At 40.5% G+C, this 25,583-nt stretch overlaps 1 protein-coding gene across 1 annotated transcript; it reads right to left on the reverse strand.

Moving 5' to 3' along the window:
- Nucleotide 1: 1 nt before the first annotated feature.
- Nucleotides 2-24,022, reverse strand: TMEM64 (transmembrane protein 64). Its single transcript, XM_010588389.3, has 3 exons — nucleotides 23,050-24,022; nucleotides 7,182-7,337; nucleotides 2-2,256 (listed from the first exon to the last, which is right to left on the reverse strand). The coding sequence occupies exons 1-3, from the start codon at nucleotides 23,839-23,841 to the stop codon at nucleotides 2,065-2,067; spliced, it is 1,140 nt and encodes a 379-aa protein (XP_010586691.2). The 5' UTR covers nucleotides 23,842-24,022; the 3' UTR covers nucleotides 2-2,064.
- Between the last annotated feature and the right edge of the window lie 1,561 nt (nucleotides 24,023-25,583).

A 25,583-nucleotide genomic window follows, 5' to 3' on the forward strand; every position in this document is an offset into this window, starting at 1 on the left:
ATTTTTCTTTAAGAAAAAATGGATGATTTTATTATACAAAATTGCAGTTGGCAGAATACAGAAAAAATTATTTCATGTTTACCTTTAGGTATTTATTACAAGAACCAAGCAAAGTGTAACAACTGGAAGAACTTATTACAAACTACTAAAAATTATTCATTTGGTGAAATTATTTAAGTTATAAAATGCTAATAAATGCATGTCAAAATACATGAAGTATAAAGCAATATGAGAAAACTAATTATCTTAATGATTCCTTTAATAAAAACTAACCGACAAACAAAAAGCACAAAAAATGTAAAACCAGAAAAGAATAAATCAAATATATTGTTCGATTGGGGTTTTTAAACTAAAATCATTTTTTAAAATGTACTTAGGACTCAAAAAAAAAAAATTTCAATACTGTATTTTTTCTACCAATAATACAAGGAAGGGTTTGGAGGCCAATTATGTGCTGCAGACCCAGGTATCTCTCGAAGCGATTACACTGAGGTCTTCCTGATTAAAAAAAAAAAAAATACAAACTTCACTGTTACTCCAAGCTAGGAAAACTCACTCATTATGAAGGAAAGAAAACAACGAACAATTACACCTATAATAAGGCAAAGAAACTATACATTAAAATGATCAAATGCATCCCTAGTATAAGATGAGAAATAATCTGCTGCCAAAGAATTATTTTGTACTTTAGTAAATCAGGGCAGAAGTTTTACTCTAACGAAAAAGCAAATTGGGAAGTCTCTGATAAGCTGGAATATTCATAGGGGGAAAAAAAACAACTAATCATTAAGTTCACAATTAAACAATTTTAAAAATATAAGGTGATAGGCAAATAAGATACATATGAATCAAATGCCAAATTATTGTATTCTGTACTTATGTACTTATAAGTGCTAGTAATAAATACACTCAATTCATGCTGTAAGAGCTAAAGAATTGAGACACTTAATTTCACATTTCAGAATTCCTGAGTCTTATCAGAGAAAAATAATACCGAAAGAACAAAATAAACCTACTTGATAGTAGGGCGAATAACACAAAGTTGGGCATTAATTAATATTACATTTAAAAAGCTGAAGGCTATGGGGACAAAAATATATGTACTTCAATAGAATTATAAATATGATTTTAAAGCTTGGTTTTTTAAAAAGGCGTTTTGATCAAACAAGGCCACCTGAGTGACATCTTCAAGGACAGTAAATCCACCATTTTAAAGGACTAACATCTTTATTCCAAAGCCTAATTATGAATATAAAAAGGAAGAAAAGCCCATTTTAATAAAAATGTTTTGTAAGATTGCAATGCGACAGCCCTTTGATGAAAGACCTAACGAGGGTAAAGCCATTGTAAAGATTAGAACATGAGTTCTAATTCGAGCTACCACCCATTAAATAATTTCCCTTTTGCTTTGCATCTTACACAGTGAAAATAAAAAAGCATCTTAAGAGCACTTCAGTCCCACAATGTAGGATATAAGCCTATGTGAGTATGTGTAAATGGCCCTGCAACAAAGTGATGACTTGCGAAAATACATTCAACCAAAAGTTAATGTGTTTTCTAACTAGAAAGGAAAAGGGAAGCAAAGTGGCCCCATGTAAAACAAAAAAACCACTGTTTACCCATCCCGAAAGACTACAAAGCAAAGAACATCCGATAATATTATATGCTTAAAACTGCATACTTTTACTCATATCAAGAAGTAGGAAAGATGCATACAACTATCCATGGATTTTATAAATAAAGATGCTAAGCAGAAAAATATTTGGGTTATTTCTCTGTTCATAAGTACCCAGAAATAAAACAATTAAAAAACGCTAAAGTGCAGACCTATAGGCCATTACGGGCACAATAAATGATAAAGAGGTGCAGCCAAAATTGCATCGACATATACATTTACATATCCAGAAAATGACTCTTGCTTTACAAAAATTGTGCAATTTAAAAACTCGTCAGTTTTGTTTGTGCCGTAATACAATTAGAACTTTTCTCTCCGCCCACTTGTCAAGTGTCTGCTAGACCTGGGACAAGACACTAGGCTCTGGACAACCATACATTTCATTAGAATCATACAATATCGATGCCACCTCCAGAAAATGTTAGGGTCCTCTTGTTGTAGAATGAAGAGCCACTGGTATTTGGTTGACTGCCTTTAACCAGAGAGGTTTTCAGTTCCATTTCACAAGCTACAATAGCTGCATTCAATTCCACTTGAGCTCGATGAACTACATAAAACATGAGGCCTATGCTTATAATAATCTGTGAACAAAAACAAAACATTACAGTTACCGATATTTTATACAGAGAAAGGGAAGAAATAAACGTAATCAATACTTGACTTAGAAATGTTTTATACAAAAGATGTTTCTCAAACACCGTCAAGTAAATAGTCTATACGCAGTTACCACTTATTCTTTCCTTGGCTGTTTCTCCTGGAAGTGGAGGGCAAGATTCAATAGGTGACCATTATCTGGTATCTGGTAACTTAAGGCAAACACATATCCCTTTTGGTCCATATAAATTATGCTTGCTTAAAACAAGTTGCCTCCTTATACCAAAAACTCTCCTTCAAGGAATAAGAAATGTCTACCACAAAAGTAACAGCTGGCGAAACTATTAGTATAATGAATGTAGTATTATATCTGTGCACATATAAACGTCTACAGGCATTTCTAAGCCCGCTCAGAGAAAAGAAAAGTGCTACCATTTGCAAATGAACTACCTGGAGTAGATAAATTGAAGATCATAAGGACGGCTTAAAGAAATGAAGTGTCAATAAACTTCAAAAGGAAAATGAGTGAGTATGAACATGAAATTGTACTTAAGAAAAACAAAAACAAATAAAAACATAATCATAAGAAAAGCCTCAAACTGAAACTCAGGCTCTAGTTCTGGTTTAGCCATTGATCAGCGATGTGATTTCCGGAGAATCTCTCAAACCGCTCGGGCCTCAGTTTCTGATCGTCCAGCAGGAAGCTGTGGTCCCTTTGTGCTTTAACATTCTGCAGAGAACTCATCAGAACAAGCAAGCAGTCCACATCTTATAAATGACTTTTACTCAAAGTTCATTTGTAAATCAGTTCTTCAGAGTTTTGAGCAAATACCCTCAGGGAAACAAGGTTGCAGCAAGTATTGGAAAGCTCAGAATAAAATCTTGGGGAACACCGGTTTAAAGGGATGAAAGAGGAGGAGGTGTTGGTAAATCAGACAGAAGCATAAGCCAGGCAAGTAGGAGAAATAAATCAAGACAGTGGTGTCAAAGAAGGTGAGGGAAGAATATGTTTTAATAATAAATGGTCAACAGTCTTTTGTTGCTAAGAGGTCAAGCTAGATGAGAACTGGAAAGTGCATCTGATTATGACAAAGTTAGTGAGGATCTTAAAAAGCATAGCTTGAAGGAAGGACAGGGCAGGGACAGAGAAAAGTTTAGCTCCAGTGAAAAACTTCTTTAGGCTTCCAAGCAAGTCTCTATTAGCTAAACATCTTTACGTGGATTTCACCCAAGCTGAAATCCTGGAGGCTAGTGGTTAAAAGCTACAGGTGCCAACTAAAAGGTCAGCAGTTCAAATCTACCAGGCGCTCCTTGGAAACCCTATGGAGCAGTTCTACTCTGTCCTATAGGGTAGTGATGGGTCGGAATTGACTTAGGTATTTTTTGTTTGTTGGTTTTATCCAAGCGGAACTTCTGGGCCCCAGGGCCTGGCAATTTATATTAGCTATCCCCCCGCACATAGGAGGTCTGGAGGTGCAGCAGTCAGGTGCTCCGCTTCTAACTGAAAGGTCAATGGTTGGAACCCATCAGCCACTCTGCAGGAGAAAGACATGGCAATCTGCTTCTATAAAGATTTACAGCCTTAGAAACCCTATGGGGCAGTTCTACTGTGTCCGATAGTGTCGCTATGAGTCTGAATTGACTCGACGGCAATGGGTCCGGTTTTTTATCCCTCTCCTACACGCCTCTCCTTAGCCTAGTGTAGAACAAAAAAGAAAAGAAAATGAAAGAGAGAGGGGTGTTAAAAAAGTTGGAACAATGGAGCACAGGCGTAAGTCACTGTTGGGGCAGTGAAACTATTCTGTATGATACTCTAATGGTGGACACATGACATTATGCATTTGTAAAAACCAGCAGGACTGTAACAACACAAGGAGTGAACCCTGATGTAAACTAGGGGCTTCAGTCAATAACAATGTATCAGTATTGGCTCATCAACTGTAACAAATGTCCAACAGAATGCAAGATGTTAATAATGGGAGAAACAGCGAGTAGGGGGCAGACAGGGTACATGGGAACTCTCTATACTTTCTGCACAATTTTTCTGTAAACCTCCAACTGCTCTTAAAAAACAGTCTATTAAAAAAAAGAGGGAATAGTGAGTGTAGACATAGAGTTTTTAAAAATTTCCCTGTTAAAATGAAAATGAAAGAATTGAACACAGGCAGAAGAACATGCCTAAGCAGGCATCTCTTTCACTGTTAACTGGAAAGCAGGCCCAGAGCGAACAGTAGATCTTAGATGGAAACTGAGGGACTTCCATTTGAAGGCTTCTAATTTGTTAAGCAAGACGAGAAGAAATCTGTTAAGAACGAAGACAGAAGCAGAAGAAGGAATCTGAATTGTGAGAGAATGAAGACAGTTTGAGAAGGCAAGGGAAAAGATGGATCGGGGTCAATGTTCAGAAACCAGCTGAAGGTTTATAACCATCGGTGAAATAACATCAACAGGTTGGGTTGTAGGGCTTCCTCAAGAGAACAAGCCCAAAGCAAACCAAAGCCTGGATTCAACCAGAAGTAGGGTTTTGGCTGGTGGTTATGTAAGAAAATATAGGGCATGGAAAAGAGTAACTGAATTAACAGATCATGGAACCTAAGTTGGATATCAGTACAAGAAATAATTGGGCTTCCTCTGAACATTTCGTATTGCTTTAATTTTATGGGCATTGTGGGTTCTCCTTGTGACAATTCTTTAACAAATCTAAGGAACCTTATGTATACATGCACTTTAACCTAAGCTTCATCCTTTTTCCCTATGCTGACTTTCCCCTTCATGATGACTTCTCTTCCCCCTCTTTTTCTTCTTCCATATACATTTGTAAGCTGCATTAAATCTTTCTGGAAACAAATGAATCTGGTATGTTGTTGGTGGTGCTGTGTGTCATCCAATCGATTCTAACATCAAACCTAGGCATAAATATCCCTTCATCTTTTTGTTTTTTGTAAATACCTAGGTTAAGAAATATTTGCCCTTTTCCATCTTGTCTTGTATCCTAAACTTAAGTTTGCCAACTCAAAGAAAGGGGTAAGAAATCACTGAAAAAAAAAGGTCCTATATTTTAAGAGGCACCACTGACAAAGGCATGCACTATTTCATTCTAACTCCACTAATTATAGTTGAATAACTTATTAAGACACATCAAAATATAAGGTTTGAAGGAGTAAAAAATCCTCTGAAAGCTACTAATAATGAGGAATGCTAATTACACAAACATAACGTCAAGGAAGAAAAAAGGAGGTTTCAAATGGATTACCTATTTTTAGAAAACTAGAAAAATATAAAACATGCTTATATTTAAACTAAAAAAAAATCTCAGAATGCAGAGGGTATGTCAGAATCTTACAGTACCTCAGGATTATATGTCATGCTGTAGATGTAATTCATAGAAAGCTTACCACTATGTCATTAGCATGCTACATTAAGTGAAAATAAATTAACTGCAACAGTAACTCTAAACCCAGATTCAAGTTTTCCTCTAAAGAAAATATAGCTCTGAAAAAGGCAGTAAAATAAAAAGCTAACTCCCCAAATATCAAAAATATTAAAAAGTTTTCTTAATGTAAGCCCTTTAATTGACAAGCTTTATTTAAGCAATACCTCAATGTAAATACTCCTGGACTTTATTAAGCTCGTACAGCCTTAAAAAAAAAAAAAAAAAATTTTCTGGTTCTATTTTATCATTGTATCATTGAAACAGAGTAACTTCTGAACAATAATGCCTCAAAAACTTGCAAATAAAAGCCACTGACAATTAAAATTTTAATTACAGTACCACATATTCAATAACAAAAATTAAAACTAACAAGGTAAGGGACCAATAGGTAAATTCTGTATGGCTATCTCATTAGTATTATCTGCTCAGCACATTGTAGTATATTGGTTATGAGCATGGTTTCTAGAGCCAACCGCCTTGGTTCAAATACCAGCTCTACCACTTTGGATAAGTTACTATCCAGTGGTGTCCTGGTAAACCAGCTTGTGAGAGCAGGGGTAGAGGAGCTTGATTTGTAGCACCTGCCAACTTCCATGGTGTAAATATTTCTGCCGTAGCCAATTTCAAGCTACCAGCATGATGTTGCTGAACAGAGTTGGGAAGAGAGGCATATCACTATCTACCTTTTAGGTTTCCAGTAAGAATTAAATGAGCTTATGTATGTGGCGCATAAAGCACTCAATAAAGGTTAGCTATAAAAAAAAAATTTTTTTTTTTTTTAATCATCATCATTATCGCCTTACTAATGCCTCAAAAATTATGGTGATTTGGGGTAAAACTCAGAAATAAGATGTAACACTATTAAACAATTTTTATTTAACTTTTCCTGTATGCAATTTAAAGGCAATGAGTAAATTTGTTCACATAGACGTATACTGCCCTTTTATCAATCTGTTATATGGAACTGTGTGCATCCCAAACTATGTTACAATTATAGTAATAATCATCCTTTACATAATCTTACTTGAATTTGCAATGGGATGCTTTACACATTTTTCATACTCTAAAACAAATTTTTGTACTACATCAAATTACACTAATACTCTAAAAATACTGTTAAAGAAACAAAGCTAAAAAAAAAGTTTTAATAATTTGAAGACAAATTCTCATGCTAAGATAAAAACCCAGTCCCATCAAATCTCACTAAAAATTATCTCAAGAAACTGTATACAACACATCACATAAAGTTGAAATAGGGTATTTAATTCAGCAATGACCTTAAAATGATCACTGGAAAAAGGACTCCATTTTTGTCATTCCCTTTTTTGGGTTTCTTTGTTTTTGTTTAAGAAAATTTTCAATAAGAATTAGTTCAGCTCTGGACACTTTCATATATCCACACAATCATCTGTCAGGTTTAAAACAGCAATGCAATACTCCCCCCCCCCCCAAAAAGACAACCCTTGGCCTTAAACTCACCTGTAAACAAAAAACAAAATATCCACTAACACTCTGTTCTGCAATGACATCTTCCATTGTCCGCAGGGTGGTACCCAAGTAAGAATTCAGAAGCTGGGTAGGAAGCAGTCCAGCTGAAGACGCCATCAGATAGTTGGGTAATGAGAGATCAGTAATCTAGGAGAGTAGATTAAAGGGAATGGTTCACTACACCAAGTACAATTTCAACTTAATGTAAAACTGTGTATAAGTCTTGCCTGTGGCTTTCCCTTGGGAGTGATGGGAGCTGAAATACTTTACAAAACATTCTCATTTGTCAAAACAATTATAAATGATTCTACATGCAGAATGTACAATAGTTAGAAAAAATTAAAGAAAAATTCCAATACGGTCACTCTACAATTGAAAGATAATCTTTATGACCATCTTTTATTTTTCTTACATGTAAATAAACCACAGACACAACACAGAGTACAGTGCAAAAACAGTTTTGTAAGTTGTTCTCATGTCATTAAATATTCTTCACAAGCATACTTAAATGGCAAAGTGCTCACTGGGCTCTGAAGCCAGATAACCGTGGGATGACATGGTGAGAGCTCAATGAGCGTGAAAAAGCTACTCTATGTCTCTGAGCATCAGGTTTGCCATCTGTAAAATGAGGATATATCCATCACCTTACAAGGTTGTTGTTAAAAACAAAAAACCAAACCCGTTGCCACTGAGTCGATTCTGACTCATAGTGACACTACCAGACGAGTACAACTGACCCATAGGGTTTACAAGGAGCGGCTGGTGGATTTGAACTGCTGACTTTTTGGTCAGCAGCCACAGCTCTTAACCACTGAAAACCAAAGGTTGTTGTTAGGATCAGAAATATTTGTAAAATAGCTAGCAAATGCCTAGATGACAAAAACTCAAAAAAAAGGTAGAAATTATCATTACTACACAAATATACCATGCTTTGGATGTAGCACAATTAAACTACTCCTCAGCTGTGGAATAGTTAAATTCCTTCCTCGTTTATTTCTTTGTGTATTTGTAATTATGTATTTATTTTTTGCTTTTATATTAAAAAAAGATGAAAATCTCTCTATATTAATCTATAAGTAGGCAGCATCAAAAATATTCCTGATGACCCCACCGCCTGGTATTCATGGCCTTGTATAATCTTTTAGCCTTGAGTGTCGGCTGGACCTAGTGTTTGCCTCTAGCAAATAGAATACAGCAGAACTGAAAGAATGATTAGGTTACAAAAAGACTGAGTCTTCCATTTTACTCACCCCCTCTCAAGCACGCAAGCAAGCTGCCATGTTGTGAGTAACTGTGGAGAGGCCCATGTGGCAAGGAACTAAAATCTTTAGCCAACAGCCACACAAGTGAGCTTGGAAGTGGATTTTCCCCAACTCAAGCCTTAAGATGTAGAAGTAGGGGTCAAGGGGCAACTTTGTGGGGGAAAGAGACATTTAAAATGGACATTGAAAGCTAAACATGGGTTTGGCAGGCAAAGGTCTGTGGCAAGACGAAGGCAGGGTGTTCTAAGAAGGCAATGAACAAGGACAATGTGGTAGGGAAAATACAGGGTGTGTTAACGAAGTTGGCAGTCTGGTCTGTATTGTTTATAGGGCCCATGCAAGGGAGTCCTGTAAAACAACGACAGGATGCAAAGCTTCAGTCCACAGCCTTTAAATGTAATCAAGGTTCCCTGGACAGAACATACATTTGATCTTCACAGATGACATCAGTAATATTCAAATGCTTAAAGAACACATTTCATAAATCTGAAATTACTCTGCTACGTAACTCTTCAAAAAGACAGTTACTGAAGTTTTGCAAACTTTTCACGACCAAATCTCTTCCTTGGTGAAAAACCAAGTGTTATTATTTCTACATGTTTCTTTTCTGAAAAACCGTGTATCTGAAGAAAGCAAATAATGAATTTCAACTAGTCATTGTAAATAGTTTTGCTGAAGTGTTGAATAATTTAATTAATGAAGCAACACAAGTTTTATAAAAGTATTAATAAACAGGTTCTGAATTATTCTAAAATGGCACTTCCTATAAACAAAGATCTGACTCAAAATTCCATTTAGCTTCTTTCGTTGGGCCTTGACTGGGTTACAGTAAAAGCTTTCTATTCAGACTCCCCCGTACAGTCTCGTCACCTACACCTAGCCTTTACTCGCCACCTATAATAAATCCTTTTTTAATATTTTTAAAAATGCAAATCTAAATCTGCTGCAACTTCTTCCTACTGCCATGATAATGGGGTTCAGCTTCTTCAACATGCAAAGGGCTACATAATCTGGCCTCTGTCTCATGCTTCACCTCACACTATGTTCCAGGCACATCAAAATTCCCTCAGTTTCCTGAGCCAAGAAGAACTAGATGGTGCCTGGCTACTACCACCACCAACTCTGACAGGGATCACAATAGAGGATGCCAGACTTGGCGGGAGAAAAACGCAGAACAAAATTCAAATTCACAAAAACAGACAGGACCTACTGGTCTGACAGAAACTGGAGGAACCCACAAGACTACAGCCCCCAACATTCTGCTAAATTCTAATATGAAGCCACTTCTGAAGTCTACCTTTCAGCCAAAGATTAAAAACCCGTTCCCATCGAGCCGATTCCGACTCACAGCAACCCTATAAGACAGAGTAGAACTGCCCCATAGGGTTTCCAAGGAGCACCTGATGGTTAGACAGGCCTATAAAACAAACAATAACATATGTGAGGAACGTACTTCTTATTCTCAGTGCAATCAAGTACACAAGGCCAAATTGGCAACACCTGTCCATAACCAAAGACAAAAAGGCAGGAAGGGACAGGAAGACTGGACAAATGGACATGGGGAACCTGGGGTAGAAAGGGAGAGGGGGAAAGTGACGATGCATTGAAGGGATTGCAACCTATGTCACAATTCCTGTATAAATTTTTGAATGAGAAACTAATTTGCACTGTAAACATTTATCTAAAGCACGATAAAATTTTAAAAAGTTCAGAATCCGAAACTCCTGAATAATTTGTCATGCTAAATGAAAAAAAAAAAAAAAATCCCCACCTGTCAGTCAGTTTGTCGTACTGTGGTGGCTTGTGTGTTGTTGTAATGCTGGAAGCTATGCCACCGGTATTCAGATATCAGCAGGGTCACTGATGACAGATTTCAGCTGAGCTTCCAGACTAAGAAAGATAAGGAAGAAGGACCCGGCAGTCTACTTCTGAAAAGCATTAGCCAGTGAAAACCTTACAAATAGCAGAACACTGTCTGATAAAGTGCCAGAAGATGAGCCCCCCAGGTTGGAAGGCACTCAAAAGATGACTGGCGAAGAGCTGCCTTCTCAAAGTAGAGTTGACCTTAATGACGTGGATGGAGTCAAGTTTTGGGGATCTTCATTTGCTGATGTGGCATGACTCAAAATGAGAAGAAACAGCTGCAAACATCCATTAATAATTAGAGCCTAGAATGTAAGAAACATGAATCCAGGAAAATTGGAAGTTGTCAAAAATAAAATGGAATGCATAAAGATTGATACCCTAGGCATTAGTGAGCTGAAATGGATCAGTATTGGCCATTTTGAATCAGACAATCATATGGTCAACTATGCTGGGAACAACAACTTGAAGAGGAATGGCATTGCATTCATCGTCAAAAAGAACATTTCAAGATCTATCTTTAAGTACAACACTGTCAGTGATAGGATAATATCCATCCACCTCTCAAGGAAGACCAGTTAATATGACTATTATTCAAATTTACACAACAACCACTAAGGCCAAAGATGAAGAAACTGAAGATTATTACCAGCTTCTGTAGCCTGAAATTGATTGAACATGCAATCAGGATGCATTGATAATTACTGGTGACTGGAATGCGGAAGGAGCGCCTGGAGGATTCAAATTGCTGACCCTTTGGTTAGCAGCCGTAGCACTTAACTATAGGGTCGCTATGAGTTGGAATCGACTCAACAGCACTGGGTTTGGTTTTTGGGTTTGGTTAGAATGCGGAAGTTGGAAACAAAGAAGGATCGGTAGTTGGAAAATATGGCCTTGGTGATAGAAACCAAGCCAGAGATCACATGATTGAATTTTGCAAGACCAATGACTTCTTCATTGCAAATACCCTTTTTCACCAACACAAATGGCGACTCTACACATGGACCTTGCCAGATGAAATACACAGGAATCAAATCGACTACATCTGAGGAAAGAGACAATGGAAAAGCTCAATATCATATCAATGAGAACAAGGCCAGGGGCCAACTGTAGAACTGACCATCAATTGCTCATATGCAAGTTCAGGCTGAAACTGGGGAAAATTAGAAAAAGTTCACGAGAGCCAAAATATGACCCTGAATATATCCCACCTGAATTTAGAGACCACCTCAAGAACGGATTTGACGCATTGAACACAAATGACTGAAGATCAGACAAGTTGTGGAATGACATCTAGGATTTCATATGTGAAGAAAGCAAGACGTCATTAAAAAGACATGAAAGAAAGAAAAGACCAAAATGGATGTTAGAAGAGACTCTGAAATTGGCTCTTGAACGGCAAGTGGCTAAAGCAAAAGGAAGAAATGATGAAGTAAAAGAAATGAACAGAAGATTTCAAAGGGTGGCTTGAGAGGACAAAGCAAAGTATTATAATGACATGTGCAGGGAGCCGGAGTTAGAAAACCAAAAGGGAAGAACACGCTCTCCATTTCTCAGGCTGAAAGAACTGAAAAAATTCAAGCCTCGAGTTGCAATAGTGAAGGATTCTGTAGGGAAAATGTTAAACAACGCAGGAAGTATCAAAACAAGGTGGAAGAAATACACAGAGTCATTATACCAAAAATAATCGATTGACGTTCAACTGTTTCAGGAGGTAATACATGATCTGTAACAGATGGTACTGAAGAAAAAAGTCCAAGCCACACTGAAAGCACTGGCAAAAAACAAGGCTCCAGGAACTGACGGAATACCAGCTGAGATGTGTCAACAAAGAGACGCAGTGCTGGAAGTGCTCTCTCATCTATGCCAAGAAACTTGGAGGACAGCTACCTAGCCTATCAACTGGGAAGATCCATATTTATGCCTACTCCCAAGAAAGGTGATCCAACCAAAGGCAGAAATTATCCAACAATATCATTAATATCACATGCAAGTAAATTTTGCTGATCATTCAAAAGCAGCTGCAGCAGTATATCAACAGAAAACTGCCAGAAATTCGGGGCAGATTCAGAAGAGGACATGGAACTAGGGCTATCATTGCTGATGTCAGATGGATCTTGGCTAAAAACAGAGAATACCAGAAAGATGTTTACCTGTGTTTTACCGACATGCAAAGGTATTTGACTTTGTGGATCATAACAAATTATGGATAACATTGCCAAAAAATGGGAATTCCAGAATACTTAACTGTGGTCATGAGGAACCTATACATAGATCAAGAGGCAGTTGTTTGGACAGAGGTTTAAAGTCAGGAAAGGTGTGTGTCAGAGTTGTATTCTTTCACCATACCTATTCAATCTGTATGCTGAGCAAATAGTCCAACAAGCTGGACTATATGAAGAAGAATGGGGTATCAGGATTGGAGGAAGACTCATTAACAACCTGCATTACACAGATGACACAACCTTGCTTGCCGAAAGTGAAGAGGGCTTGAGGCACCTACTGATGAAGATCAAAGACCACAGCCTTCGGTATGGATTATACCTCAACATAAAACAAACAAAAATCCTCACAACCGGACCAATAAGCAACATCATGATAAACTGAAAAAGACTGAAGTTGTCAGGGGTTTCATTTTACTTGGATCCACAGTCAACACCCATGGTAGCAGCAGGTCAAGAAATCAAAAGATAAATTGCACCGGGCAAATGTGCAGGAAAAGACCTCTTTCAAGTGTTGAAAAGCAAAGATATCACCTGGAAGACTAAGGTGCACCTGATCCAAGCCAAGGTATTTTCAATCACCTTATTTCATATGCATGTGAATGCTGGACAGTGAATAAAGAAAGACACAAGAACTGACGCCTTTAATTGTGGTGTTGACAAAGAACATTGAATATACCATGGACGGCCAAAAGAACGAACAAATTTGTTTTCGATACAGTACAACTGGAATGCTCCTTAGAACCAAGGATGGCGAGACTACGTCTTATATACTGTGGACATGCTGTCAGGAGAGATCAGTCTCTGGAGAAGGACATCATGCTTGGCAAAGTACAGGGTCACAGAAAAAGAGGAAGACCCTCAACGAGATACACTGACACAGTGGCTGCAACAATGGGCTCAAGCATAATGACGATTGTGGGCATGGCACAAGACTGCTCTGTGTTTCATTCTGTTTTACAGAGGGTTGCAATGAGTTGGGACCAACTTGACAGCAACCAACAACACAACAAATCAAAATAAAATTTCTGCTGAACTTAAAAGAAAATTCTCTCAGTTCCTAAAACACTTCTTGTTCTCATTTCCTCCTTGGCCTTTGTACATTGTTCCCTCTGGCAAGGACACACACTCCCTTCCTCCCACTCACGACTCAGCCATCCATACCTCTAAGAAATCTTCCCTGACCCCTCAAGCCTGCATAAAAACACTATCTGCCCTGTCCTCTTTCACACTAGAGAGTAAATCAAGTTTTCATCATCTGCTGCCCCTCACTTCTTCCCCAGGCTTTAAGTCCTGTGAAGGAAAAGACCCTATCTGTCTTATTCTTCAGCACCTCTTGTTCTTACCATGATGACTACTATATATGAGGTGCGAAACACACGTTGGTTGGATTCTGAATGCATCAACATCAAAACTGAAGTTTTGTTTATAAATCTGAAGGCTAAAAATAGTTGTCAGTTTATAATTACAATTTGTAAGTGGTTGTTCAGAAATTGAGAACACCTTTTCTTTCCCCACAGAAATGTTATAAATGGAAATAACTTTAATATCAGCAAAATTTAAACTGTGACATAGCTAGAATACTATTAGAATGTATTTCTCCAACAGACTGCAAATGCCTTGAGGTATCTCAACATCTAGAACAGCAGCAGGCACATAAAAGGCACACACCAGTTATCTCTAAGTGAATAGTGAATGAATACTAAAAGCATCCCTAGTAAGCTCTGACCTCAACCTCAGAGAAGTGATGCCAACTAAGGCTAGGACCCCCTGGTTAGGCAGCAGCCCTAAGAGTGCTGGGAAGCTCTGCTGTTTGGAGGTAGAAAAAGAGCAAGGCAGGCTCTGAGTGATCCCCTCTAACAATGTGTAAGGGCTTCAGTATAGGGAAGCTTCTACTGATAGAAATGGTACAGTCAGTAAGTCTGTCTTCAATGTAGAGGGGCAGCAGCAATTTTCATATACAGATTTTTTCATTAGTTCAGTGTTCCTAAGTTAGGAACTGCCACTAATGGCTCCTAAATAAATATTTGGGATCACAGGGCAATTTGCAAATTTGATTAAAACACACATACGCACAGAGTGAATATTCTTCCCAGATAAATATACATACTTTATTTTGCATAATTTCTGAAATAACAGTTGAAAAGAGCTCCCTTATACAGTTATGACAAACTATAGGTTTATGGTTTTCACTCAATAAACAAGGATTTATCAGATGCCTACTATATACATAAGGCTCAGCTCTAAGCAGGATCACTGTGTGGTCGGTAAAAATCATGTTGCAGAATAATTAATAACAAAAATTTTCATTATATCAAGTAAAAGAAGGTTACAAAGATCATTTGTAACATTTGCTCACAATGCTATAAAAGAAAAAGCATAAATCAACAAATGCAAACACTGGAAAAATAAATACTAAAGTGTTAACAATTGTTTTCTTCTTTGTATTTACTATACTTTTCAAAATGTTTACAATGAACACTTATTTTGTAGGCAGAAAAAAATATCGGTAAAAATTAGCTTTAATAATACCGTGTCTTGGTCATCTAGTGCTGTTGTAACAGAAATACCGCAACTGGATGGCTTTAACAAAAAGAAATTTATTTTCTCACAGTCTAGTAGGCTAGAAGTCCAAATTTAGGGAGTCAGCTCCGGGGGGAAGGCTTTCTCTCTTTGTTGGCTCTGGAGGAAGGTCCTTTTCATCAATCTTCCCCTGGACTAGGAGCTTCTCCGCACAAGCACACTGGTCCAAAGGACGCGCTCTGCTCCCTGTGCTTCTTTCTTGGTGGTATGAGGTCCCCACTCTCTGCTTGCTTCTTTTCATCTCTTGTAAGATAAAAGGAGGTGCAGGCTAAACCCCAGGGAAATTCCCTTTACATTGGATCAGGAATGTGACCTGAGCCAAGGGTGTTACATCCCACCCTAATCCTCTTTCACCACAGGCATAAATTATGATTTATAATACACGGGAAAATCACAAAATGGAGGACAACCACACAATACAGGGAATCTTGGCCTAACCAAGCTGACATATTTTTGGGTGACACAATTCAATCCATGACATACCACTCTGCCTTTAAAGAAATGTTTTGTCTAGGAAGAGGGAACAGGACATTCTGTATATATGTTACTGTGATATAATGAGCTAGAGATACAGCTTTCTGAATCATATGCCTGTACATGGCATATGAAAACTACAGAAGCTGATGAGATAAAAGGGCACGAGGAAGTAATGGTCAACTGTACTGGATGGTACTGTGAGGTCGTAGGATGTGGCCCGAGATCGCATTCAACATGTCAACTTGGTCATGCTATTTGACCCTCCAGAGTTAGACTCCAAGCTCCTCCAAAGGACACATTGTGTCCCCATCTCTCTATTATGCCTGGGCTGCACTACTAGCAGTGAATCATTGTTAGAAAAAACGCTGGCAAAGTGACAAGTATTATGGCTCATCATCTATACCTAAATCTGTGGCTATATCCACAGCACAGAATAAGAACTTAAGAAGCAAACAATTATTTTTATAAAACACAGTATTGCTGAACGGTTAAAAATAAAAAGTAATGTTAAACTGTTAAGAACATTTGCCTTTTTAAAAGCAAACTCTGAGACCTTGTCCAACTCCCTCATTTTACAGATGAGAAAACCAGAGACAAGAAGCATTAAATAACATCACCTAGGTCATAAGGAGCTGAGACCCAACTATAAGTCCCCACAGATTCCCTGAGGCTGAGGCTTTATAGTATTTGTGGCCCTACAGTCACTAGCCAGTCAAAACTTTTTACTTAGTTGTAACAGATTTCAATTCAATTGTGACCTAAATTTCTGAAAATAATTTCTCTTTCTCACAGTTTTATCTGCTTCAGATTTGTCATTCATCAGCCTTCACTGTCACTATTTCAGTCATGACACTTGTTTCACACCCCCTGCCTTTCCCCCAAATGAACAAAATATCTTTTTGTTGCTGCTTCTAACCTACTATGGGCTTAAAGATATAACCAAAGCAATGAAGAGTTTGGTAACATAATTTTTCAAAGTGGTTCCACTGAGACGTTATCCAGGGTGAGGGGTAAGGACCTGAGATTTTACATTTACTCATTTCTATTTTGTTTCCTTTTACTCATGGTACCCATATATTGCTTTTGTTTAAGAAAAAGGAACTTTGTTAATGAACAAGATAAATACGATACACATGACAGCTTAAGGGCCTCAGGCTTTGTGCCTGCCACTCAGCTGCAGTGGCTGCTGGAGTTCTGAAGTAGTCGTCCGCAAACTTCTTCTGTGAAGAGCCAGGTAGTAAACATTTTAGGCTCTACAGGCCTTAGGGTCTCTGTCACAACTACTCAATTCTGCCAACGTTGCTTAAAAGCAGCCACAGACAATGCAAAAACAAATGAGCACTGCTGTGTTCCGATAACACTTTAATTATAGATGCTGGCGTTTGAATTTCATATAATTTTCACGTCACGAAACACTTTTCTTCTTTTGATTTTTTTTCCAACTCTTTAAAAATGGAAAAGCAATTCTTTCCTCGTAGGCTATACAATATGAGGTGAGCCAGATCTGGTCCGGGAACCACAGTTTGCTGATTCCTCTTCTGATGTCCTGGGATGTTATCTAATGCAACTGTGTACTCCCAGAAACTCACACAGTGCCTCCACCCCATCTAATATGTGATATGTTCTCGGGCAAGGAGCTTATAACCAAAACCAGATCACTGTGAAATCCAGCTCTTCTTGGACCAACACTAGTACTGCAGGTAGGTTAATGACTCTAACATTCACTAACCGTGACTGTGATGTTGGGCAAGTTACTTCACTTCTCTGCAGCCCAATTGCCTCAGCTGTACAATGAGGATTAGGGTTGAGATGAGCATAAAATAAGTAACGTGTACATGTCAGGAGAACAGTGCCTGGCCTCACACTTAGTAAATACCATGTGAGTATTTGTTGTTGTTGCTGGTAGGTGCTGTCAAGTCAATTTTGACTGACAGCAGCCCCATGTAACAAAGCAGAACTGCCCCTGTAGTTTTCTAGGCTGTAATCTTTATGGGAGCAGATCTCCAGGTCTTTCTCCCGTGGTGCTGCAGGATGTGTCTGAATTGCCAGCCTTCTGGTTAGCAGTTGAACACTTAACCATTGTGCCACTGAGTCTTTGTTAAATTAAAACAAAACAAAAAAACTCCTGAGCTTCAATATCCTCATCTTGAAACGCAGAGGGTAGAGAGAACAAAAATAGTAAACAATGAGCAAACTATGTATTTTGTCATGCTTTGTGGAAGAAATTATTAAACACATTTTACACCAGAAAGTGTGGCTCCAAAGGCTAACTAACTCAAGATGACACAGTAAATGTCAGAGCCAAGTCTGACTTCAAGTCTGTGATTTTTGGCCTTTACGTAACTCTGCCTCTCAGTCACTGATACCTACTCAAAGGACTGCTGTGAGGATTAAGAGCTATCATGAATACGACAGTGTGCTTTGCAAACTATAAAGTGCCTTACTGCATATGAATGCCATGCTTTTTGCTTTTATTTTAGATTTCCAAGACTTAAGGATAATTGAAACAAAAAATCTCCCATGTGGATTAATAAAAAGAAGAAATGCTACCAGTCATTTACTTTGTAACAGAGATTTTTAGGATCTTCTGTAAAACAGTAACAATAACAACAAAATCAGAGCCCTTTAGAAGTATCAAGCACCAATTTGAATACCGTTGCTCATAACTACCAATGGTCATGTAAAAATTTTGGATTAAATGTTGTATTTCACAGGAGGTAACTAAACTCTGGAAACCCTGGTGGCGTAGAGGTTAAGAGCTACGGCTGCTAAGCTAACCAAACGGTCGGCAGTTCGAATCCGCCAGGTGCTCCTTGGAAACTCTATGGGGCAGTTCTACTCTGTCCTGTAGGGTCGCTGTAAGTCGGAATTGACTTGACGGCACTGGGTTTGGTTTTTGGTTTTGTTAACTAAACTCTAGAAGTTCAGATGTCTCCAAGGGGGCATCTCAGAGCCCACCTTACAAGAATACTTTAATGCTCACTAAATACCGAATGTCATTCTTGTGAATGTTTTCAGTTTTCGACTCTATCAATAAGTTTTTTCTAGATTTCTTTAGAATTCCATCTCCTTCTGCACCTGCATCAACAGCCCTTTTTGATCCATCCTGACTTTCGTTTCCCAGCCGCTGCTGAAAAGGAGTATCTGAAGTTTCAAGATAAACAGACAAGATTTCTTTCGTTACGTCTTAATTAGAAATATCACATCTACCTTGTAGAGTACTGAGGATTAAATAAACTAACTCATCAAAGAACATAGTAACTGTGGAATGGCAAGAAAGAGGTTGTAGAGGTAAGCAGTAAAGATCTGAAATTTATCCCAAGGGAAAAGAAAACCCACTTAGAGGGTTTCATTCAGGAGAGTATCAAGATTAGATCTGCGCATTAGAAAGATCTTTCTGGATAGAGAAAAGATCACAAGGTCAGAAATTCTAGGCCCAGAAGCAGGAAGACCAGGATGCCCAAACCAGCGTAGTGGCAGTAGGTTGGAATGAAGCCCTTAGGGGACAGAATCCACAGGATGTGAGCAATGACTAGGTGAGAGAGAAAGGACAGTCCAGCACTGGAGTCCTTGCCTACCTGGCACACCAATCACTCCTTTGAAGTGAGCCGTGGTCATGTAAGTCATCTGGGCCAGAGAAAAGTGAAATTACTTCCATAAGTAAGATTACATAAAGTAAGAATACTGGATTACTGGCTTTAAAAGCCAGTGTGCAATTCACCAATGCCACAGTAAACAAAACCAAGAAGGTGGCTCTGTTAGCCCGGATCCCAGAATGAAAATGGCACAAGGCAGAGAAGTCCCTCACCCCAAACCAAGCTGGACCTGGACCTGTATCAAGCAGGACAAATAAACCTTTGCTTTCTAACCTGCTGAGATTTGAAGGTTGTTACTGCAGCGTAATTTCCCTATCTTAACTGATAGAGTGAGAAGGCATCTAGTGATCATCCTAGATACGTGTCTGGATAATAACAGTGCTTAGAAACACATAAACTACAAGTTTAGAGATCTATCTTACTGAGCCACAATACCTATAGATACAAGATTACATAAATGAAGAACACTGGAAAAGAAAAAAAATTTAAAGTCCTAGCTATTTCTCAACAGAAATGATAAGCACATTTTTAAAAGAGGAAACCATTTAAATATGTACTTGAAAAATTATATTTCTAATGGCCTAAGAACTATATAAAGTGTTAAGTACATATTTTCAATTTCAATAGTTTTAAAAGTGGAATATCAGGTTGCTGATCTTTTCTTGGCACACATGGGAGAAGAATTCTGGTTAAGGATAAGAAGCCGTGGAAAGCCCCTTTCTTCCTTCAATATATTCATTTTTTACAATCAGCTCCCGCCTCTAAAAATGCCAATACCACTACCTCCACCACTAATAATAATCATAAGAACAATTATTGAGAACTGACTATGTGCCAGGCAGAATACTTAATTATGCTTTCACAGCACTAGGTCATTTACCATAATCTTCATAAACTCTCTTCCATTTTAAAGAGGAGGGAACATGGAGAAGGCCACACAGCAGACTATTCAAGGACTGTCTGAAGCCAAGCCTGAGCCTCTCATGACCACTATACCTCACTTTCTCTTTGAAGTAAGCCCAGAAAAATGTTTTTAAACATGGGCATCAAGAAAATGATTTTTACCTGGAATGGAAAAAAAAAAAAGGAAGTGAGGGGGATAATCTCAAAGATATGAAGGAAAGAAGAAAACACAAAAATATGCCTGGAAAGGGGAGGGCTTTGGACAATCAGAGGAGTGTCAGAATGAAGCTCTAGAAGGGAAAGCTCCTAAAACCAAGATCAGCCGAAACTAAACTTTTTCTCATTCCCTGCGTGAATTCAGAAAATTATTTTAGTTGAAATGCCTATTTATGTGAGCAGACAGATCAGAGTTATAGAAATAAACAAGAGAATAGACCACATCCAATAGCTTCGCAACCCACCCTGCTGATAGCTATTATTAACAATTTTATGGTAAGATGCACCATATCAGCTGAACCTGGGTTCAAGCCTCAGCTCTACCACTTGGTATTTGTATGACCCTGAACAAGTTCCTGAACCACTGAGCCTCTGTTTCTTCTTCGGTAAAATGGGGCCTATAATACCAATTTCAAGAAACTGTTTTTCTTTTTTTCCTTTTTGCTTGACTTTATGTCAGAGTTGCCCCTTGTCAAACTCATTTAACTACCCAAACTCACCCACTGCCATCCAGTCGATCCCACTCATAGTGGCCCTACCTTAAATTATTTCCAAGTACAAAGCACAACTTCTAGTCACGTATTTAACACGTAAAAGAGACATTATCAAAAGAAAGACCTATTTAAAAAAAAAAAATTGCTATACTAGGCACTAAACATACAATGCATAGAGAGCCATGTACTGTTGAGACCCTACCATCAGGCCACAGTTCAAAGTTTAGCATTACCATTTATTTACCACCTATGTGACCTTGGATAACAACAGTAAGGAAGATGAAAGCCAACATCTGAGTGTTTATTAAACCAGACTCTGTTGCCTGTATTTATCTTACTTAATCCTCTTAATAACTCTATGAAGTAGGAACCACTACTTTCCCCATTTTACAAGTAAGAAACCAAAGCACAGATAAGCAACTTGCCCAAGGTCAGGCATATTCTAAGGCAGAGACAGCAGGACTGCAGAGCACCAGTCCTAGGTTCCTAACCATTTGACAAGGCTGGTTTAAGGATTAGGAAAAAATATGCATAGTAGCTGGCATGTAACAGGTGGAGAAAGGCACAAGGACACAACTATATAGGAGGGCAAAACAAACTAACAGGATCAAACTATGCAGGTTCTTTAGTCCGAAGCCTCTTCCAAAGTCTTGGGACACTTGATTTATTATTACCCAAGGCTGAATCAAAGATCATGTTTATATTTCTTATGATGAGAGGCTGGGAAAAGGGAAAAACTTAAAGCTGAGACCATGCCAAATCACAGTAAACACCAAGCTTAATCTTTACAGAACATCCCTTATCTTACCTCACTCCTCTACCACCTCCACCAAACATCATTCTATAGTCACAGTTGCTGTTGAATAGAATCAATGGGAGATTTGCAAAAGGTTCTTTAAAAAGAAAAGAAGACACAAAAAAATCTTAATGTCATCACAAAGAGGGAGGCCAGTTAGAATTATTCTTAATGAAAAACAAAGTGAATTTCAAAAGACTAACAATAGTTTCCTGTTGACACACAATGTATCAGCATTGCCAATCATAACAAAACCTATGGTTTTAAATGCTGCATCTTTTCACTATACGGTTTTCTCGAAAGACTGAGGTCCTGGGAATCGTTGCTGATCTCTCTGTAGTTTACAATCATTTAATTGCGGAAACTCAGTAATCTAGTTCAACCCATTCATCTGTGCAAAGAGGAACGTTAAGGCCTAGGCCAGACAGGGTTCGTAATTTGATCCAAAGTCACGGAGACTAGACTTCTTCTAATTGGATGGTCTCCTCACTAGCAGCATTTTTATTCCTAAATCAGTTGCATGAAGATGCACACTAGCTATAGAAACCCAAGTGAAATAAACAGAACATATCAATACAAGGATGGAAAAGATTCTAGAAAGTGTATATGAACAAGAAAAGTAAACGCTTATTGGGCAAAGAGTTGTATGTCCGATTTTGTTTTATTCACTACCCAATTATTCACTACCAGTAATGTCAAAATGAAATTCTTCCAAAGAAAGACAAACAGGAGAATTTTCTCTTTTGGATCACATTAAAGCAAATAATTGAAGAAGAAAAAGCCTATAACAAATTCCAGGAAACTAAAATCTGGAGTCTACAGATACCCTCTCCACTGATGACCCAAACGCTGCCTTCAGCACCATATAGCTAAAAACTTGGGTTAAAACGCTGTATGCATTTATGCAGGCAAGTGAGAAAACTAGGAATGCAAAGCTGTTATTCCCTGACTTTTGCCAGTAACAACAACGGCAAACCCACAGCCGTCCAGTCGACTCCGACCCTACAGGACAGAGAACTGTCTCAACGGGTTTCCCAGGAGCGGCTGGTGGATTCGAAGTGCCGACCTTTTGGTTAACAGCTGAGCTCTTAACCACTAAAACTCGTTGCCATCGAGTCGAGGACTTAAACGACAAATGTTAAGAATGGCCATTTCCATTCACCCCCCAACCCCGTCTTTCTAATGAGTTAAAAGACTTCATTTTTAATCAAATTCGCATCATCTCAAAAAGGAGGCGTTCTCCTCCGTATCTCCCCTATTGAGGCCCGGTTTAGATTTAGTAATATTTGTGTAATATTTCTCCGAAAGAGATGAAAAGGAATTTTAACTACTATTGTAGATGTCACTTGGGGGCTGGCAGTTATTTAATGGCGCGCCCTCCTAAGGCCGTCACAAGAGCGCTCAAAAACAGACTTGTAGAGAGATGAGCCAGCTGGACACCACTTACCGAAAACACTGCATTCTGGAGCCCAAAAGGTATGGGAGTCAGTCTGGCCAGCGCTACCACTTTCAGGCCGCTTCCTCCCTCCACGACGCGAATAACGGCGCTCAGCTTCTCGCTGCTCTGGATCCTGGTGGCCACCCAGGCGGTGAGCAGCCGCTTGCAGACCACATGGGCGATGAAGGTGCCGATGAGGACGCCCACCACCATCAGTCCCATGCCCAGGACGAAGCCGTACAGGTAGCCGGCGGCCACGTTGAGCACGATGTAGCCCCAGCCGCAGGGGAAGGAGACCACGATGAAGCCCACGACGAAGAGCAGCACCCCCAGCAGCGAGTCGAGGGTCTCCACCCAGAGCAGCAGCTGCTGCAGGTAACGGCGGACCAGGGCCAGCGAAGCGAAGCACAGGGCGGCCAGCACGCAGACCAGCACGAGGCTCCGGCACCAACAGGTGCTGCCGAGGCAGCAGCAGCGCCAGCTTCTCACCTCGGCCACGCCGACCACCACGCCGCCGCCGCTCGCGGGGCCGCCAGCCAAGGCCCCGCCCGGCGCAGACAGCTCTGAGGCGGCGGGCGGACTGTGGCGCTCCAGATAGGCGCCGAGCAGGGCGCCCGAGGCAGCGGCCGCCGCCGCCGCCGCGCTCGCCCCGCCCCCGCGGGGGAGGCGGTCTGCCGGCGCGTCCCCGCCCGCCGCCCGTGGCAGGGCCCAGCGGGCCGGCAGCTCGGCGCGGCCCGGGAGGGAGGCGTGCTGCAGGAGCCGGGGCAGCGCCTGGAGCAGGCTCCGGCCGGGGCTCCGCATACCTCGGCCCGGCGCAGCCCTCAGCCGGCCAGCCCCTCCGCAGCGGCGCCCGAGAGGCGGCAGCCCTTCATGGCGCCCCGCACGCCTGCCTTAGTCCCAGCGTTCGCGCCGGCGGCAGGAGAGAGCCCCACAGAAGAGCCAGGACGCGGCGGCGGAGCGACGGTCAGGGGCGAGAGAGAAAACTCCGGACTCTGCACCGGCCGGGCCCACCCCTTTTCGGCTGGAGGGGGCGGGGCCGGGCGCGCGGCGTTCTGGCCCCGCCCCCACGACGCACGGCCTGGCTGGCGGCGGGCGGGGCTGCTGGCCGGGAGCTGGGGCTGGGGGCGGGGCTGAGGGAAGATGCTGTGAGCAGGGCCGGCAGGAGCGGGGAATACCGGCGCCAGGAGCGGGGAATACCGGCGCCGGGGTGGCAGGGCCCCGCAGTGTGGCGGCGACTCGGGCAACGCACGGGGCCTTGGCGCGCTGCCGGGCCCCCCTGGCGGGCGCGCGAGTACCGACACGTCAGTGCGCAAGCTCGCCCGCGGACCGAGGGGACCCTGTTCGCGAACTCCTTGGAGCCTCGCCGGATGCTCTTTGGTCGTTTTCACAGTTACCTCTGGTTGGAGCGGGCCCCTCTCGGTGGCGCTCGCATCCACAGCTTCCCTCACTTGGAGAAACCTGGAGAAGAGTTCTTGGTCTAACTGCTGTTTGTTCTCCACCCCACCTTCCGTTCCTTAGATTTCCCTCCCCGCTTGGTGAGGTCTTCTTGTGGGTTTCAGGAGATTGTTTGATCCATAAGGAGCTGGAGAAATTAAGTATAAAGAGAGGCCCACCCTTGGCAAAATGCCCCTTCTAACCCCAGGCAGTGAGCTAGTAGGCTTCTCAAAAAGATTCCCTGAAGGCTGTTTCTTAAGGGTTCACACCACCAAATGGATCTTTCTTAATCTCTTTTGCAGTTTCTTTTCCTGTTTTTGCCTCTTTAAGGTTCGTACTCTCCAGGTCCACTATCCTCCTTCCGTCTTGGAGTTCTCTGAGTCATTTCACCCAGGCTCACAGCTGTGATCCCCAAGTCTGTGTGTCTTTGTCCATACTTCTCTTGAGCCCCAGCCTATGGTCACAGCCAATTGGAGTTCTTGTAGACACTTCAAACTCAGCATCCCTTGATGTTAATCAACTTGGGCTCTGGAACAAAATAGTAGCTGTATAACTAGTCAAGTCATTTAATACCTGGATTTAAATAATCTGGTTTTTTTGTTTAACTGCAAGATGAAGATAATACAACTTTACCTCACAAAATTGTTTAGGATTAAATGAAATAATAAAGGTGCTTAGCACAATGCCTAGAATCAGTAAATGTTAACTTTGCAATTGTATCCATAATTAAAATTATCTTCTCCCATAAACCTGCTCTTACAAGTATCTTATCCCAATGGATAACCTTCCACTCAGTTGCCTGCCGAATAACTGACCAGGACTCTTCTGGACCTTACTATTGAGGCTGCTACTTGCTCCTTCAAGCCGTTTCCCTCAATCCACCTTGAATTGCTGAGTCATGTAGTCACTCAAAGGTGATAGGTACATGCTGCTTCCTTTAACCCTTTCTCACGGCTTTCAGTTTCCTGGGGTTCACAAAGGAGCAGTGCCTACTGCTCCCTCAGAATTTAGCTGATGTTTCACTTCCTTTCTAGAACTTTCCTACGCTACCTTCCCATCACCACCACACCGAATTTGATGCTTCCTTTCCATTACCACTCCACCATCTA

Source organism: Loxodonta africana, chromosome 14 (genome assembly GCF_030014295.1).
Source record: "Loxodonta africana isolate mLoxAfr1 chromosome 14, mLoxAfr1.hap2, whole genome shotgun sequence".
Taxonomy (NCBI): domain Eukaryota; kingdom Metazoa; phylum Chordata; class Mammalia; order Proboscidea; family Elephantidae; genus Loxodonta; species Loxodonta africana.

Bases quoted from the DNA above. Each gene is read 5' to 3' on its own strand.
- TMEM64 (XM_010588389.3), bottom strand. From the start codon at position 23,841: ATGCGGAGCCCCGGCCGGAGCCTGCTCCAGGCGCTGCCCCGGCTCCTG. The intron at 7,338-23,049 runs GTAAGTGGTGTC...CTACTCTCCTAG, and splicing joins TCCAGAATGCAGTGTTTTCG to ATTACTGATCTCTCATTACC. The intron at 2,257-7,181 runs GTGAGTTTAAGG...TTTTGTTCACAG, and splicing joins ATTTTGTTTTTTGTTTACAG to ATTATTATAAGCATAGGCCT.